Source organism: Xiphophorus hellerii, chromosome 22, assembly GCF_003331165.1.
Source record: "Xiphophorus hellerii strain 12219 chromosome 22, Xiphophorus_hellerii-4.1, whole genome shotgun sequence".
Lineage (NCBI taxonomy): Eukaryota > Metazoa > Chordata > Actinopteri > Cyprinodontiformes > Poeciliidae > Xiphophorus > Xiphophorus hellerii.
This window is the reverse complement of record NC_045693.1, coordinates 17460902-17480859: the sequence shown is the minus strand read 5'-3', so window position 1 is coordinate 17480859 and position 19958 is coordinate 17460902. Positions and strand designations below refer to the sequence as shown.

At 37.0% G+C, this 19958-nt stretch overlaps 1 protein-coding gene across 1 annotated transcript in view; it reads right to left on the bottom strand.

Annotated features, from left to right (window-relative positions):
• pcsk2 (proprotein convertase subtilisin/kexin type 2) overlaps nt 1–19547 on the bottom strand; it is a 32248-nt gene extending 12701 nt beyond the window's left edge. The window contains exons 1-5 of the mRNA XM_032553599.1: nt 19362–19547; nt 17719–17823; nt 6849–6962; nt 6280–6388; nt 5300–5337 (exon numbers count right to left, since the gene is read on the bottom strand). Of these exons, the coding sequence (XP_032409490.1) occupies nt 5300–5337; nt 6280–6388; nt 6849–6962; nt 17719–17823; nt 19362–19547 (552 nt within the window). The remainder of the gene's footprint in view (nt 1–5299; nt 5338–6279; nt 6389–6848; nt 6963–17718; nt 17824–19361) is intronic.
• Between the last annotated feature and the right edge of the window lie 411 nt (nt 19548–19958).

Here is a 19958-nt window from a genome sequence, read left to right as displayed (position 1 = left end):
GAAATACTATACTACAAAGCATAATACTATTATAGGTGGCATCAAATTGCGAAAGCATTACCTCTTATAATATTTTCTCTTTTCTACTGTTGATGTTCTTTTTACATCTCCTCATTTAAGTGCCTTTGATGTCAGATTTTAGTTGAAACCTGAGCCCAACCACTGATTTTTTAAAATATTTATTCCAAAACATAAATTAAATCTTGTAATTGATTCACGTTGCTCCCAGTATTATAACTTTGATGAGGTATGAGTTATTGGAGGACAATTTGCATGTCAGATCACATTTGTTTTAACATTTTGTTTTTAGTAAACATAGAAATGACAGCAAATTCACCTACTTTGTCTTCCTTTTATTAAAAATCTTCATTGGGCAACATTGATGTCTGGCCACAGCATGTACTTCAAGCTGAGATGATAATGACTCAGAATTTAATTTCACATGACCGATAGTCAAAGGATCAGAATAAACAGTAGCAGAAAGAAAAAGTAGACAGAAAATATGCCCATCTGTTAAATGCTCATTTATCCAGTGAATGTAATTACCAGACATTTTGAAATCTCCTTCAGACTTTCACTCACATACTCGTGTTTTTTGTTTCGTTCTGTACTAGTGCTACATGTAACACATATTCTTTCCGGACATGAGAACAGAGGATCTGCAGCTCGGCCCATCGGCAGCAGACTCAACCATATCAGATCAGTTTTAGGAGACTGTTTTGTTACTGCTGCTTCTGCCAGACAACTGGCTGATGATTAGAGAAGACAAGTCAGCCAGTAGCACAACGGGAAGGGAGCAGAATCTTCTGGTTTGAACCAATGGGAATCACATATTAATTATTTTTATACTGACGTATAGCCAGATTGCTACATTTATTTTGACATACATTCTTATTTTGTGTTTGTGCAATTGTAAGGCTTTTGTAATGCTTTTTAATGTTTGTGATAAGTTTTGTATTTGTAATTTTTTTTATTATTGCCATATTATGAAAATGTGAGGAGGGTAACAAGGACAAGGTAAAAAGCCTCTGTCAATAGTTGTTTGTATTAGAGCTAAATATCAACTAAACAGTTTTTTTTATTTATTTATTGTGTTTAACATTTTCTTTCTTTGATTTGTTTCCTTTCTAAGACAATAAAAAAAATTTAAAAAACAAGAGCAGGCTAAAAATGTTTAAGAAGCTCAACTACAAAAAACTTTGAAAAATGCTTAAAACATTGCCATTGTGTGGAGAACAACATTTTTGAAGATAAAAAAACACTTTCTTTCTGTTTCAATAAACCAGGTAAAAAGTCTCGAGCCATGGCAATAAATAACATGGGACTATGTCCATGGATCACTTACTGAACCTCAAACTCATATCTTTTGCTATCAATCAGACTCTCTTTCCTTGCTGTCATGAGTGCAGCCAGGTACAGAATTACTAAAGCCTTAGTCACCTCATCTGTTCCTGGCAACCCCCGGCTGCTAAAAGAAAAATCACACAGACACACCATAGTAAGGCTGCTATTTTCTTCTTTTATGTCTAAATGCAGTTATAAGTACACCAATGGTACTGCCACTAAGATTCATCTTCAAAGATTAAGGCATGGTAATCTAAGAAAAATACATCAAAAGTTCTTCATTGCTTCAGAAGGCATGACAAGGTAATTCATAGATATTACTGAAAGAGAAGAAAGGGAGTGCAGTTTTCCTCCAATCATCTTGATTATCTTGGTCCTATCATCAAGCTTCTGTTTCAGCTGTTTCTAATGCCTACAAATTGAAGCAGACTAATGCATTGCCATCTTTCAGCATATTACCAGGGATGTCTGAACTTAATTATATAAAAACATTTAGATTTGTGGTCCATAATTCTAACCAAACCCATCATGAATGTGACAGTAATGCCGAACCTCTCTGCCAGGATAACCAATAAACAATACCACTAAGAAAAAAGTGAGTCAGCTTTAGATTGAGACTAATCATAAACTTTACTGGGTAATCTCCATCTTTATTAGAGAATAATCTTAATACTAATCACATGCAATATTTGGATTTGTGATTTGACTTCTCCAAACCATTCAGAGCTATTTCTGAACATGGCAGAACTGATTTCTCTCTTTTTGCACACTGGTTCAAATGACGCTAAGCTTGATGCTTTTATCTGTGATAGTTTGCATCTCTTGTAGCTGAATAATGCACATAGGTTGTCATTTGTAAATGATTAAAACCTATTCTGAATTATCTGTGTTTTCTTAAATAAGACAGCTAATATTAGTGGTATTCGTCTTATTCTCTTTCAGCTTTTTCTCTTCAGGGTCACCATAGCTGTTATGATTAAATAGGGTCAAAAGTTATGTAAGATAAAATTAAGGGTCACAGAATAGATGTACAAAAATGACCGTAAAGCCATGTTGACAATTGATCATTTTTTTAAAGGGTAAAAATTGTTAATTCGTTCTTTTTCTGGTGAAATGTAATGATACAATTGTAATGCTATTACAATTAGTATAATATATATTTTTATTTTTCTTAATTTTTTGATCCACATTTATCTAATCTACATTTAAAATTATACAATTTCTTTAAATGTGTACAGTTATACCCCGTACCACATGTTAGTTCCTTGGCTTATACATAACATTCTGGGTTTATAATACAGAAATATCTACTGGTATTCAGGGTAATCGGGTAATATGCTGCTCTATTTAATAGACAGATTTCACAATCAGGAATGGGCTTAATATCTTTATTTTATCACGGCAATTAAAAATTCCATTCGATTGATAGCTTAATCTTGAAGCTGGGAAAGCTGACGAGTTGTATGAATAACATTGCTCGTTTTAACTTCTTCTAATGTTCAGTTATTTTCATTGATCAGTATGTTCAAATGGTAACTTCCCATCTGCACAGTAAGAGTCCCGCTAGGTGACACAACACTCCACATTTCCCCTTTTCTCCTCTTACACATGTTTTATTTAGCAGGCAGAGGGAGAAGAAGGTCACCTATCAATCCTACTGGTACTGAGAAATCCCCCTCTGTAGCCAGTAGATTTATTGATCATGTGTGGGAAGTGGAGAGATGAAATAAATAAATAAATAAATAAATAAATAAATAAATAAATAACTGAACCAAATTCAGAAAACAGATCTAACTCTAGCACCCATTAAAATAATTGAACTTAATAAAAGTAGAAAATAAGCAAAAGCAGAAAATGAGCATACTGGAAGTTGTATCAATTTGTTGTAAATTCCCATGAAGATCTATTTTATCCAAAACTCATCACAGTGTTTTGCCTGCTGACATCTACTGGTAAATGTGCCATGAAATTAAAACCACCATGTTAGGAATTGCTTATTGCAAGCAATATGAGCATTTCCTGAATGATTGTTACACCAAAGCACAAAATGTAATGTGGAAATACCCAAATGCGTTCAATTAAAACTGAACTAAAAGATGTGATGAGCTCAAATTATATTTTATGAAATTTCTCTTTCAGCTGATAGTAGGAGGTTTAAAAAACACCATGACAACGTTAACAAAACCGGATCTGTCATGCTGTGCTATTTTTTTTTTTTTTCTGGGTAACATCTAACTGAAAGAAACACACACACATGAACACCCCCCACCCCCCCACCCCCCCCACGCACACACACACACGCCTACAAAAGACATCTACGGCACAGCGTGATGCATCAATCTAGTGAAGCATGCTCCTGCATCTCCACGGCTGAGTCTGCATGTTATTTTTGGGCCACAGCTCATCTTTGTTCACAGGCGGGTGCATGCAAAGCCAGGCAAACATGGTGATGAGTGATACATGCACACAGAGAGAAAACAATCTCACACAAAAAAAAATTGTCTTAGGGTATATTTCTAAAATCTGAAAGGTGAACCTCCACTCCGATCTGAAGGACTTAGTTTTTGACCGTTTTTTTAAGGATTGCCCTGTCATGTAGTGGCACCCATTTTGCCATCACTTCTCTATAGCAGCTTCTTTACTCTTGCTGAAGAAAAGTATCGCTATATTACAGTGTAGATTCTGTGCTGTTACGGCTGATATAAAATGTTTTACTCAGTGTTCTGCGATACGTAGTAGTTTGCATGAGGGCTAAAAAATTTCATTTTGACGTAATCTGAATGAAACACCTTACTGTGTCACCACATGTCTTGTGGCTGCACTCAGGATTTCTAATGGCTTTATTCATGTCAACAATGCTTGCTTCGTGAATCTCTTCCATCAAGGTCAGATTTGTGAAGGCATACCAAATCACAGTCCTGTCAATAGTGAGAGTCAGAGTCACCACAGGTCGCTTTATTAATCCTCCTCTCTTGAGACTTGTCAAGTTTGGTAGATGACCTTGTCTTGGTAGGAATGTAGTAGTGGCCTGCACTTTCTGTTTTTAACCAATAAATTGAAAAATGCTCCATGAGATGTTCAAAGTTGGAATATTGTTTGAGAACTAAGTCCTAAGTATTTGATAATAACTTCTGAAGGCATTCAGTAGGACCAGATTGTATTTTGTGGTGTCAGATTAAACTGGGGTAAATACAGATTTCTAATTTCTTAAGTGACGAAATTTAATTCCATGTCTCATATTGCCTCCCCTTCAGAGTTATGCACTACTTTGTGTTGGTTTTCCACATAAAACCCAAATAATATACATTGAAGTTTGTGGGTATAATGTAATGCAAAAGGTGATGGGGTGTGAATACTTTTGCAAGGCACAGTAAATCTAGCACAGAGTGCATTTTAGCAAGAACCAATAGGTGGAAGGAAAAACTAGAGGCTCCAGGGTTATCAATACAACATTATGCTCAAGTCTGAGAAAAGTGAGTAAACTGTAAATTAAAACAAGAGAAACCAACGAGTCAAGATAAACAAAACTCGCCAGCCAGACGCGCAGAGATGCAGTCACTGTAGAAGTCAGATGAAACCTTCATCACTATGTTCTTTTTCACAATCCTTCTTGTCCTTTAACGTTTTATCAGTATTCCAGAGATAAAACATCACATTATGCAGCACCAACTACCCTGGCATTATCTCAGCTAGTGACAGATCGGCCTGCCACTGTGTCTGCCACAGTGTGCTGTGCATTAACATTAAACAGCTTGGCTGGCCGGCTGCCTGTCTCTGCGTCCTCCAGGGATACAAGGAGACTCGGCAGCCATGAAGGCAACTCAGAGAGCATCTGTCAGTGCCAATGAGAAGTCACACAAGGCCCGTGAAATCCTCAACCCTTGCTTCACTTATTAACAGCCCTTCAAAGGAATGAAAGAAAATTAAGAACATTCAACAACACGAAGCTACTCACATAATTTGATGCCAGGTCTGGATGTAGGTAGTCGATACCTGGAATAAGACATTAATCAGTGATGCAATAGAGCCTAAGTAAATAAATAAAAGATGATAGTGTACTTTTCGTCAATTGTATTTGTTCTTAATTGCCATGAAAATTGTAAACTACTGTAGGTTCTGTCAAGACAATTATTACTTAAATGTGCAAACAAAATGTATCAGTAAGTCTGTCAGAAAAGGTTTTGAACTTTTTTGAACAAAAAGACCATGATGGCCTTTTTTTATTTATTTTAACACTCAAATGAACGTGTTAAATTTTTTTATAATAGAGAGCTAAAAAATGTTTTTACCAAAGGCCATAAAGATAAGAAAACTGGGTCAAAGGCAAAGATGTCTTCAAAACAATTTACTCAAACTCATTAACATATAAATGCAGACAGTCATGTACATTTACTCAAGGAGCAAAAAGTAAAGTTTCTGATCATCCTGTCATGCAAATATTTATTATGTCAAGGCAGAACATTAAGCTTAAAAGTTTTATTGCGCTGATGTTTGCTGTCTCTCAGAATTATTTAATATAAAATCAATTTAACAGCATAAACAGCATTTATTTAATACATTTTTAATGAAAGAGCTCTCCATACAAAACGCCTAAAATATAAATGTTAATAACTTAAAATTTTGTTTTAATTACATAGCTAAAACAATTTGGCTGAAGAGGTAAAGGTTGAAATAACTGCAGTGTTAAATAAAATCACTGATTATTATTATGTTTCTGACATAGTAAAATTTCATCGAACAGAAATGGTTTTATTCTTCTGAAAAAAGAAATCTCATTTATATATTCTATCAACTGCAGAAAATTTGTCCCAAAATATCATAGCAAAATATTGTCTGAGTCGTAAACAGTTATTGTATTTATCAAACCAATGGAGGGCTCTGCACAAGCTTAGCGATTGCTACAGACCGTTCAATAAAGACCAGCTTAAAGCTCACCATCATCCATGATTGCGATGGTGACTCCTTTGCCTGTGTAACCCAGTGCCCAAGCTTCAGCCACATTTAGATCCAACCCGGGGGTCCCATCTGCCTGCCCTGTGTTTATCTGGACAACATGGAGAACATTCATGAGTCATGGCACCCAGGTGAGCCACCATTAGGATATTAGCTATGGTAGAGGACGCTTGCATGCACCGGAAGGAATAATAACATTGGATATGGCTGGTTCGGTGCTGAGAGGATGAAGGTTAAAGGCAGGAAAGGGCATAAATGTCAGCGATACAGCATGTGCCTCCTTTGCCTCAAATGAATGAAGGCAAGCTTGCTGCTGCATAAAAGTCATGTTTGCCATTAAGGATGAGCACAACAGGGGGGGTGCACTGGCATGAACAAGTGCAGAAATTACACATCTCTGTTTTGGCCAAACTAATCTAAGAATGAGTAACAATGTTGATTCTGCAAGCAGAGTGGAAAACGCCTGGATTCCAAGTAATTAGCGTGGAACAATGTGGGCTGGTGAGAAAGGTCAGGCAAGCACGGACACAGCTACTCGGCTGATTACTCACCAGGTACCACTGCTTGGTGAACAGAGGGTCACTCATGTTCACTTCAATATCATTGATATTTCTGTAGCCTCGCTTCTGACGACTGAAACCTTCCTGTTCGAAGACTTTCTTTACCTGGGTACAAGAAGCAGAGAAATGACACAGAAGAAAGCAGTGAGCTCAAAGGGAAAAAAAAATGTTAAAACAAAACAGTAGCAGAATGAAATAAATGTGCTGGGAAATTGAAGCAGAAACAAAAAGAGAATTTCCTGTAACTCTAAAGATGTTGCATTGTGTGTTGATTTGTGCACAGAAAATCACAAAACTCAATTGTGCTGTTCTCACCATGAAGGAAGAGCTTCTTGTCAATCCAAATAACTGTTTTTTTCCCCTTCATCTAATAAGAGTCTTTGCAGGTATAGCCGAGGCTGCCAGACTCACCTGCCACAAGGCCACAGCTTCTTTTCTCTCCAGACAACCTTACAAACCACCGCAATTATGTTCACAAACACTCCACGGCTTTCCTGAGTTATCAAAGAAACCCAGGTGGATGAACAGCTGCGCTCTGCATTAGTTTTTGTTTTTTGTTCGTTTTTCTTTTTTGTTATTAGAAATGTTATCACTCTACCAACTTAAAGCACTGGAATCTAACACATAACGAGTGGATAAGTTAGAGGAAAATTACTAAACACGGTCGAAAACATTCACTCTATATGTACATACAGACAATAAAAAAGGAAAAACAGAGCTCCTATCCATCATCACTACTTTCAAGGAGACAATTTACTTTGCATTACTTTTTTACTATGAAATGTTTTTTTTTGTAATTTATGAGATAGGAAAAATAAGAGTTGGTATTACAAGTAGAAAAGTCAGAGGTCAAATGTCTGCAGAATGTTTCAAATTTGTTGATAAAACTGAAAGCCTGCAGTTATGACAGTTGGTTCCTTATTATGGTAATTATTTCTCAGCCATTACACTGTATAACTTTAGTTTCTGTTACATTTAGTTACGTCTATTTACTATTTAAATATATAACATTTAAAGAAATACACTGTTATTAGCAGTTTGAAGAAAAGAACAATGTGTTTGACTGACTCAGCTTTCAGGCAGGTGACATTTCAGGACGTACGCAACCATATGCAAAAAACATAAATAAATAAGAAAATACAAAAAATGGCTAATTGTCTTTAACAATGGATAATAAAGGTTTCTGTTGGTCGCTCAATTTATGAATGCTTTGTGCGTACAGCTGCACTGAAAACAAAATGAAACATTCCTGCAATCTTTCAACCCCGTAAATCAATGTTTCATAAATGCTTGGTAAGAAATGTCAATTTTATAGTTATTCTTGTAACTTTCAGGGACTGTAAGTTTTCACAGTTACAAAACCACGCTTGAAAAATGGGTCACTGATAAGTGTACCTTTTATGATTACTCTTGCAAATTCACCATAATGTGACTCAGAAAACAGGCAATTTCAAGTGTATTTACCACCTCAGATAAGAAGGCAGAGCAGCACTTAAGGCGCCTTTCTCAAATGACCAAAGTGTATTCATTTGCGAGTCTCATTTAAGTCACACTATAATCAATCAGGAGGAACAAACATACGTGCTGTAAATCAGCCAGACAGGAAATCCTTTAAAAGGCAGGTCAATCCTCAGTTCTCTTCGTTTTGCCAATTGTTAGATTTTTAAAATATACCACTATTTTCCTTATTTTTCAACATTTCTCTCCATCCAGCAGCAATTTATTCCTCCACTGAGCGGAAGAGTGGGTATTTCCCTTGGACGGCATGTCATTCTTCCCACTCACGACATCAAACAGTGCCCATGCACCACTGTCACTGTCCGCCCTTGCCAACTGCCAGCTCACAACGCTTCATTTCACTTTGAAATACAGTGCTTTGATACTTTACTGTTCTAGTTCCCCCATGATTTTTTATTTTTTTTTGTGCTTTGTTTCTTTGCTTGTACAGGAGTTGAAAGATCTTGACCATGATTTAAATATGAATGTCTCCAACTCACCAGCTTTTACATCTTACTCCAGTTTATTAGTATATCTACATTTACAAATAAAATAACAATGATTTTTTTTTAAAAAACAGAGCTGCAGAATTGAGCAGACAAGACAGGAATCACGAGAAAAGATGAAAAGGAGAGACAAGACAAAAAGTTCCTGTGGGAAAAGGAGTGGGTAAACATATTCTAATAAATGAAAGAACAGGAATCCTGGTCACGGTGTACATATTATCCCCTTGTTGTCGCTGCTCAGCATATGTTAAAGGTAGACTGCCATTTAATATTCCCTGTAAATTTATGAAAACTAAAGCAATATGACCCTTTTTGTAAATCTAGCTTAATTTTAAATGAAGACTCATATTTATGTGTTAATTCAATTTACTTCATTTGAGCAGTTGAAATAGTTTGACTAGTCTCTCCTGTTCACATGCTAAATTGTCTCTAAATTGTGTTTGTATTCTACATTTTTTGTTGAATCTTTGAATCTATAAATCACAAATCGAGTCAGTCATGCATGATACAAATGAACACTATAACTCATGAAGCTGCTATCAATGCAGAATTACAAGAGGCGTAAAGTGTGTCTCATCTGGGTTGATATAGAGTGTAGTGACTAAAATGTGCGTCTGACATCTTCCACTCTAAAAGGTCTGAACACATCAGCAGCACTAATATGATTCCAGTATTTTAATTTTGAAACTCAGAGGAAAGCATTTGGCCCCTGACCAACACTTTTTAAAAATGATTTTCAGCCATTATCACCTCTAATGAAGGAACTATCATTGGCCAAAGTCCTGTGATGTATTTTATTTTAAGTGCAACCTGTCCAATGTGTAACTAGCGAGAACCTGCACTGTACCAGAGTGTTCCAGGTGTTTTAACTTGAAATCCTGTGGCTGTTTGGCTGAACAAACAGCCTGTATTTGCAGTATCACAACCTGGAGCTGTAAAGCCAGCTAACCCTTTCATAATTTGAATTTTATGGGACTGTTGTTACTCCAAACAACCCCTTAGTGGTTATTTGGAGTATCAGGGTATCTAACTCTGATACTCTTGCCACCTTTCAAAAATCACACACGAATCAGATTATGATTATTTTTTAAATTTGCAATTTTTCAACTATTCAACTTTTGTAGTGTACTCCTATGCATTAGTAAATTTGGAGCAAATATATCAACACAGACCGACAGCAGAAGGCTACCGGGGTTGAATAGTTTACTGAAAAAGTATCTGAGTTTTTTTTTTCTTATATCTTCAGCGAGAACCACTACTGCAGTATTTAACATTATTCCCTCAATTTCCAATAAATGCAACAATAAAATAAAAAAATCTGAAATTAGAACTATTTGGAATATATGAAATCAAAACATAGGTGTCTTAGAAGAAATTGTACATGATACTGAAACTATTGCTGGTTATATTTCACTTACAAGTATCTGAAGCTGGAATCAGGATAGAAAATGTCCGAGTGCCATTTGGGGATACTTTGCCGCTTACACATGAGCAGTAGAGATGTCGCCTACTTTATCAAACTGTCCCTGGAAGCAGTTTGCTTGTTGTTCTTGTACAAACGCCTTTAAAAATGTCATGACGAGGTGTAAATTCTCGATAACAGCAGAAATAACTCAAATTCAAACTATTTTAAAACAAAAATGAACAACATGCTAAAATACTAACATTTTAAGGCTACTTCGACTGTAAATGTGAACCTACGGAGCTGACTGTGAATGTTATAAAGTCACAGGAACTACCATTGATGAGTCCGTCCTCACATGGTCCAGAGATTCATAGAAATCCATGTAAGCACACCAAGCATCTGATTAAACCTCAGCATCTGGAATGTAGACCTGTCCATGTCGGTGTTGTCTCACTTCCATTAGCTGCATTAGCTCGGTGAAGCGGCTCACATTTATTTTCATTAGCACCTCTCACAACCGTAATTAGAGAGGTCAGTTGATTGTCTGCAGCAGGACCTACGCTCTTACCGCCTCCGACAATAGACCAAGCTAAACACGTGGAGTTACACAAGACAAATTGCACTGGAACAAACAGATTCATTCACAGCCTTTCATCGTTCAAACAGGCTATTGCCTTTGTGCGACTGTGCCTTCCACAGACTCAGAGCGGGCAGAGATGTGAGCTAAGCAGTCTTAGTGAATTTAAAATCTGAATAGTTGTTGCACAGTATTTACTTACTACTTGGTTTCCTATGAACAGTGTGAAAATCTAAATGTGGTAACCACTTTGTCGTGCCGCTTATTACCTAACAAAGCTTTTCTGGCTTACTGTACTTAGTTGTTACCCAAAGCCTGCTGTTGCCACACTACACATGCTACGATAAATGCTTAGATGGAAGTTAAGCATTTCCTGTGGCAAACACTACAAAGACATCAAAAACCTAAAACCAAAATATTGATTTCTTGATTTTCTTGATATAAGAAATCAAGATTTCTGTTTCTTTAGATTTTTTCAGTTAAATATGTGGTTTCTCAGTTTTTATGGAGAAGTTAACGCTATTCACATTTAGTTTTTCATCAGAGTGAGTTCAGGCATTATCAGCAAGTTTGTTCCCAGAGTTATAACAAACTGGCATCCAGTGATATGAACGTATCCCTGCATCTAATACATGTATTTAGATGTCTTACAAATATTTTATGTCTATAATTGAATTTTTCTATGTTCAAAACATAATGTTGCAAAGACAAGAATTAACACAAGAATTAATGTGTTTTTCTGTCATACCTCTGTTGAATTCAGTATCCTGCTGATGAGTTTGCAAATCTAACATGGCTACTGCTATATGCATCTTTGTTGATTAGGATGTTATTAATGTAATTTGTTGCATTTTTTTTGGTTTATTTATTTATGCAGGGTTGAATTTGATGACTATTGGGACATACCAATATAAGAAAACCCCTATAAATATATAATTTTGTTTTATGAGTTACTCTAATGTATTTTTTAAAGCTTTTCTTCATTTCTGTAAAACACTTTGTGTGTGTACACTGTTATCCTTTGCTGTATTTTCTACAGTTAAATACCACAAAATGCCCAGTAAAACTACCATAAGACATCTTTACAAGTAGTTACTGTAATTTGCATTGCATTATGGGTATAGTACATAGTATTACAGTAACTTACTGTATGTTTTGAATTTGCAGTAATTTACTGTTTACACATTACAGTAGTGGTACTGTACTTATAATATACAGTAAGAATTATATTTGATTCCCAACGGTCATCATACACTGTTAGCCTTTGCTGTATTTATTACAGTTAAATACCACAAAATGCCCAGTAAAACTACCATAAATAGGGTGACCATATTTTCAGTTGGGAAAACCAGGACACGTTGTAGCGAGGGGGGGAGGGGGGTGGATCTGAAAGCGGGGAAACTCTTTTGTAAATAGTAGGTAAACATACATTTGCGCTTTCGTATGTTGTTTTCGTACTGACAGCCACGCTATCTATCTTCTGATTAAGAACAGGGCTGCCCGCACTGACGCGGCTCAGGGATTACGTCACACGCAGGGCCGTGCGCAGTGCCCTAGTGCCTGTAAATATAATGGTCCAATGAAGGTAATTTAAAAAACAGGACATTTCCTCACTTTCTAAAACAAACCCGGGACGCCCGGGACAGGACGTGAAATACGGACATGTCCCGGGAAATACGGACGTTTGGTCACCCTATAAGACATCTTTACAAGTAGTTACTGTAGTTTGCATTGCATTATGGGTATAGTACATAGTATTACAGTAGTGGTACTGTACTTATGATATACAGTAAGAATTATATTTGATTTCCAACGGTCATCATAGCTGCTTCATCGTGGTTCCCTGTTTCTGTATTTTTACTCCTTTAGTGGTTAACATATTTTTAAGGCAGAAAGAGAGAATGTACTTTTGTGTTTTTCACATCCTAGCTAACATTAATATGCAGTTCATCTAGCTACGTCATCAAGCGTGGCTTCGCTTCCAACTGTTTTCTGATGACGTTTGTTTTAAACTCTGAAGCTTTTTCTCTCCAAGTCCAAGTGCAGCTCTGTCTCCGTGCTGTGGGCTCACACTGCTTCAGCTCTTCAAGACAGGTAAAAAAACACTTCTTAGAAAACTGTTTGAAGCCAAAGCCTAGTCTGGAAATGTACATTTTAGATGGAGTTAACGTAACTTATAGCATCATGCTATAATGCTATAACTTAGCATTATAGCATGAGCTCGTTTGTGCTGGTTAGCCTGGTAAAATAACGTTACCTTTACTAACTCTGGTGTTTTATATAACTGGCATATTGCAACCTTATAAGTTACGTGTCTGTAAATGAGGTGAAAGATAGGAAAATATGATGGTGTTATTTTTTGAGCTGGTTCGGAGTTAACGTTAGCTAAGGTGCTAATTTTACCGCTGAAGGTTTTAGCTTGACTTTTACCGCTTAATCTTCCTCGGGCGGCTTTGGGTTGAGATGAGCTCAGTGCGTGAGTGTCTGTTAGCATTGTTGTTACATCCTTTGTCGAACAATATAACCTTAACTGATAATTGATCCCCCCCCTTCACTTTTTTTTTTTTTTTTACATCTAATGACTGTTCATTTGTTTAAACCATGATCTTGCAGATGTTAAAAGTGCAGATTAGCTACGTAGGTCAGCAAGGATGAATTTCTAACTTTGTTCTTTTTTTTCTTTTCTTCAGATGACCTTTTTTTTTAACTCCTAAGCTTTTTCCCTCCAAGTGGCTGTGCAGTTCTGTCCTGCTGGCTGCTAACATAGCTTCATCTCTTCAAAAGACAAGACAACAGGTAAAAAGACAGCTCTTCAAACATATTTGAAGCCACAAAATAGTCTGGAAATGTAGAGGAGCAGCTAACCTAATCTATAACTTTGAGCTTGCTACAGCTGGTTAGCCTGCTAAAGTACCATTACATCTCCAACATAGTGTATAAGAGTCTGTAAATGAGGACAAAGGTGAAAAACATTAAAGTAGTTTCTGTTATTTTTTGAGTTGGTTCAGCCACAGTGGCAGGTGGACAAAAAAGTTAATTTCCAACCCTGGTTACATATAAGGACTGTTCACATGTTTAAACCATGCTCCTGTAAATTTAAAGTTAAGTCAGTACTAACAGGTGCAACTATGTACAGGTGTAAATTCTGCAGCATTTGTACTTCAGAATTTACAGAATTTTGTAGTCATGTGAAGAAACATCAACACACAGCTAATTATCGGTTTGCATGTGGAATAGAGCAATGTCCTGCTTCCTTCAGAACATTTTCTGCATTCAGGTCCCACATGCACAGGAGTCACCGCCATTGCAGAAGTCAGACTGAACACTTGTGGAATGTAATGCTTTAAAAAAATGCATTTAGCCCCACAAACTGGCATTCACATCCGCTGTTTCAGAGTGGTAGCAGGATGTAGGAGTAAAATCTAGTCTAGTCTCCGGGATGAGGTTCTCAAAGACCTGTTGTAATCTGAGTGAACTGGCCCTTTAAATATAAATTACTACCAGTAATTCATATTTAAGAGAGTTTTCCTTTTATGTTTTAAAGGTATCTTCCACCAAGATGTCTGTTGAAATGGAAATGACCTTACCCACTACACCAAGGGTAATCATGCTTGGTAAGAGGAATATTTTCTATCACTATAATTTTTTCGTAGCAATGTATGTAATTGTTATGGTAGTCTGTACTTTTACTCACTAGCGTTAGCCTGACAAGGGTTTGTCTATTTTAGGAAATAGCTTGATGTCTGCAACCCGGTGGATGGTCAGTATGGAGGAGAAGGTATTTTTCCAGCCTGAGCAACTACATGACTTTGCCAGCGTCCTTGCTGTCTTTTTTGGGTCATATTCTGTCTTCAATCTGGAGTATCAGGAGTCAGCATCCACCACGCTGGAGATGATACAATGGCAAGTACTCTACACCAAGCCATTTATGAATTAAATTTAATGACAGTTTGACTGATGATGAAGAACCATAGCTGATTGCTGTATTGTACGTCTTCATTAAAAATTACAATTAATATATTTTATTTCTGTTAAAAGATTCTTTGTGAGGATCAATCCAGATGTTGGTACCAAATGCACAGCCAAAGTCGGTACAAGCCGCAAGACGGGAAGTCTTGTCAAGAAGAAAGTAGTCAGTGTCAACTCCCAGATCACCACCTTCTTCCAACAACTTGCTGAATTTGAATGGAGGACTTCCAACTAGGTAAGTATTTTACCAAATGTAAATGTTTATTATTTTGTTGTCTTTTCCTCCTATCTTGCATGCTCTGACTTTACTTTAGCCTTTTTAATATGATTTTAATGATTATTTATAAATGCCATGTGATTCCTACACAATAGCCCTTTAGAGTAGCCTGCATCTTTTCTGTGTCCGTGGTAAAAAGTGGATGTCGCTGCATCTCTTAATAAATCACAGAAATGTATAAGTGTGTAGTCGTTTAAGTGTGGTGTATTTTTATACTATGCAGTTTTCAGTTTATTAGGCACACCTTTGCAGTAATCCGTCAGCACCAACAAAATGACTAAAAAGATTGTTGTACTTCATCGTCCCCTTGGGGACATTTGTAGTACGCAATCTTTTGGATTACTGAAGACTGACTGACTGACTGCTTTTGCCATAAACAATCCAAAAACCTGAAGTGAAGCCAGTCCTGCTCATTCTTTATGCAGCTTCTATTATCACTTCAGTCCAATTGATTTTTTTTTAAAACAAATTATCAACTTAATGCTGCTTTATGACAAAGATTTTATGCATGTGAACATTGTCACTTCAGCTTAATTTGTCAACTTCCTGTCGATTTGAAAATGTAGATAACTTCCTGACCATCTCATGACCTCCCACATTGTCTGTCTTATTCTTTACAGTTCAGCTTCCACAAGATGGATCCCACTGATTTTGTTTGACGAATGGAATAAAAGTTCTTCTGATGTAGGAAATGTGTTCTATGGTTTTGTTGTTTTACAGCACATTATATTGTATTGTGACATTGTTTTTTATGACATTGCGAATATGTAAATGGATTTTATTTCTACAAATCTGCTGAAAATAAATACCTGTTATTCACAGTACTTGGACTAAAATTTCTTTTATGAAATTTTTCGGTTTATGGTAAAATATTCTTATCTTAAAGAAATGTAAACTTTAATTTACAGTAAAACTCTGACATTATGTTGTGAAACAAGTTTACAGTAGACCAGCTTTACTATAAAATACAATTACTGTATTATACTAGAAACTACATTTACAGTAATGCAGTTATAACTGTAAAGCACACTCACAGTAAAAATTAACTGTGAAATATCATAACAGTAAAGGTACTGTAGAATGGTAATTACAGTAACTTACTGGCAACAGTGTTGCCAGTAAGAGTACTGTAGAATGGTAATTACAGTAACTTTACTGGCAACACTGTTGCCAGTAAAGGTACTGTAGAATGGTAATTACAGTAACTTACTGGCAACACTGTTGCCAGTAAAGGTACTGTAGAATGGTAATTACAGTAACTTGCTGGCAACAGTGTTGCCAGTAAAGGTACTGTAGAATGGTAATTACAGTAACTTACTGGCAACACTGTTGCCAGTAAAGGTACTGTAGAATGGTAATTACAGTAACTTGCTGGCAACAGTGTTGCCAGTAAGTTACTGTAAAATTACAATAAAAGGTCTAACAGTGTACACTATGTGTATGAATGGGATTATATAAATAAAACTGATTTAACTCCCCTCAGATATTTTAACTGATGAAAGGTTTATTGATTGAACTGTGTGCTTTTTAAAATAATTTACCTGAAATGGTGTACATGATGCATTTATCATCATGTTACTACAGATGCTACAATAAATCAGCCACAGTCAAATTAAGAGAATTTTCCCCTTAATTGGCACATCAAACACATCAACTTTCAGCATGCTTTTAGAGTTAATAAAGTCTGATAAATGTTTAGAGAAACATGCATAGATGCATAAATGTGCGATAACTTTTTGATTGCTTTACTTTACTTTGCCTTTAGAACCACGAGCATTAAGAAACTTGCTGTGATTTTCTTTATTTATAAAACTTTAAAACTTTCTAAAAGCTGATTCTGTCAAAATGCCCCCACAATTTCTCAATATACTTATACAACCACAGTTTTAATAATGTCGCAATATATTAATGCTAAGGTACAGTATATGTTGTTGCTTTTTAACTGGCACAGTTGCAGTGGAAAAGCTGCATACATTGGGAAGAAGGGCACACATAAAGGCCACAGAAAGGCTTCCTAGAAAAGGCTTCTGTAGTAGAAACATATCTAAAATACAGTACTTTATTTCCTGGAGAAATTTGATCATTCATAGAGATTTAATCCAAGCCACTTTGAGATGCACAGATTTTCTGAAATCAGCAAAAAGGAAGTGAGGAAAGACCAAAGATATTACAGTTAAGCTGAGCTTAAAGTATTACTGTACACCTTTCCCATTGTAATTCTTGTCGTCTTCATCATAAAGTGAAAGCTTCTGCTGTAACTGCTGTAACTGCACACACAATACAGCACAACTAGACAACCAAAGATAATTTCGCCATTTAAGCAGCTCTAATAATTGAGATGTGGTTTTTTTGAAGGACAGAAGAATGTAGAACATATCTTATTTTCTAGAAAACAAAAGGCTTTTCTGCTTCCTTTCAACATCTATTTCAGTTTTATCTGCTTAGTGCTCATTGCTCTCCGCCTCCTTGAGATCACTGAAGTTGTGCCCATATCATGAACTTTTAATGATTTTTGTTCTCAACTTCGGTAATGGGTTTCATCTCAAACACAACCCTCAAAAAACACAGAGTCGCAGACTGAGTGAAAAGTCACACTGTTTCAGACACGGGTAGATATAATTAACGCTCACCCTTCTGTCTTTTTGGAGGCTCTGTTTGATACGAGTGCTGCGTTTGCTTCGCCTCTTTGAAGTCTCCTGAGGGTAGAAGTGAAACAGGCCATCTCCAAAGGGAAGCTGCATTTAAAATAAAACAACACACAAAAACAGAGAGAGCGAGCGAGAGATAAGCATGTCATGAACCGAAACAGATATGAGAACAATCAAGTACAGCAATCCCAAAGAACAGACACATGCACTCAAAAAAACATTGCATGAAAAATGCAGGAGAAAGACGGTGGGGTCGCAGGACCAATGGTTCCCTAGGTTTAACAAAGGGTCTATTTTAAGGCACTGAAGAAGAGGAATCAACCATGATAAATCACATAGGCAGGGAAATGAGATGCATCATTCAGAGTTTCCCCTCCAGCACTGTACACAAATTAAAGACCTCCCTATGCTTTGGTGACAGCCAAGGAGCAGGTCAATCCTCAAAATAAATGCTTTCCGATGTGCCTGTCAGATGCAATGTTGAAATACAATGAACATTTGCATGAATGTTACTCTTGTCTCCCACTGGCCATTAGTTGGAAATTGCCTGAAACAAATGTAATAAGAAAAACCGGCCTCAAAGCAAACGCTGCACTAATTTTTTGTAATTAGGAATCTTAATGATCTCAGTGGGTTGATCATTGCCAGTTTGGTGGCCTGATCTAGTTAATTAGGCAATGAACAAGGATAAGTCAAATAACACAAATATTGTTTAATGGTGCGACTCCCATTAGAACCAATAAAGCCACAGATTACATAACCTGGGTGGCAGTACATGTCAGGAGATAAACAAGTCCCTGCAACATCTCAGAGGTGGCGATGCTGCACAGTTACAAGATAGATGATACTGAAATGAGTGAAATGAACAGAAACGATGAGGGCAAAAGTGTGATTTTCATGCAGACACGGCTTTGCCCAATGCTACGCCTCACTGACTGAGGCTACAGCCAATTTCACACAAACGTTTATTTTGACATGTGACAAGGAACATACTCCTAGGGAATTATTTCCACTGGTCTGCAGGAGGAGGCTTGTCATGCCCTTTGATATGTTACACCTGAACCCTTGCTATTTTTTTCAGAATATTTATAAAGATGTGCAGTTTTCTGGTGAGATTGAAGGCGATAACACTGTGTTTTTGTGTTAATTTACAAAACACCATCCTAAAAATAAGGCAGCAGGTGACATAAAATGACAGCAGAAATTTAAGTTCAGCTTATTAGAGCATACCTGGTTGTTTGTGGTTACAGAATGCATTATCTGTTGTGCTATTCATAAAGATACCTTTAAGGGCCTCATCCGTCAAAGGACATTAATACTAAATAAATTTGGTCCATAGGCCAGTGGGCAAACCACAAACCTCAGCCTGTATTTCAGTGGAAATGACGTCATCAAATTTACAAAGTGGAGCGAAGTAAAACCAAAAGAAAACATAAAGATGCTTCCTACTGGGTTGTATAACTGACAGCTCGTAACTATTGCGAGGATAGGAAATGATTTAAATGTCCCAAACATGTACATGTTTTCTCTGAACGCTTTTGGTCATAATAATTTATTTATTTATTTACGAAACCTAATGCACATGCATGCGCGTCACTTTTGTTTAGTCCGAGTATCCCTCATACCTTCCGTGCACTCTGGAGCCCATGTTGTGTTGCAACTTGGTGCGCCTCATCCTGCGCGTCCTCATGCAACTGAACCAAAAGGTGGTCCGTCAGGACTCCTTCTGTAGCCTGCGTCGCAAATATCAGCAACGCGTTCAGCAGTACCATAAATCCCACGGCTGTCCCACAGCGGGAATTTCCACACATCGTGTCTGGCTTTTTGTCAGTTCTCTTTGAAATTGCCTGGCAGTCGGTCGGAGTAAAAAAAAATCAATAAAAAAAATATCAGTGCGCGGGATGCTCCTCGTTGGAGATGGGCGGAGAAGAAAAAAAGGTAGAGGAGGACGAGAATGTAGAGCGGGGTGGGGGGAACCGTGGGGGGTGCTGTTGGATCAACGCATCTCTTCCTCGTCGTGAAGCTGATGATGAGACCACTGAAGTTGTGTTTCACTGAGATGCTCTAGCTGCTCTTGCGTTGTGTGCTGTGGATCCAGGCAGGCTGCATCCTCAGCTTTCTGTCTCTCTTCCTCCTCCTTATCTCCCCAGTAATTCATTTACCTTCTTTGCTCGGGCAGTCTCGCGCGTGTGACGTTGTACCAATGGGCTCTGACGGGTGTG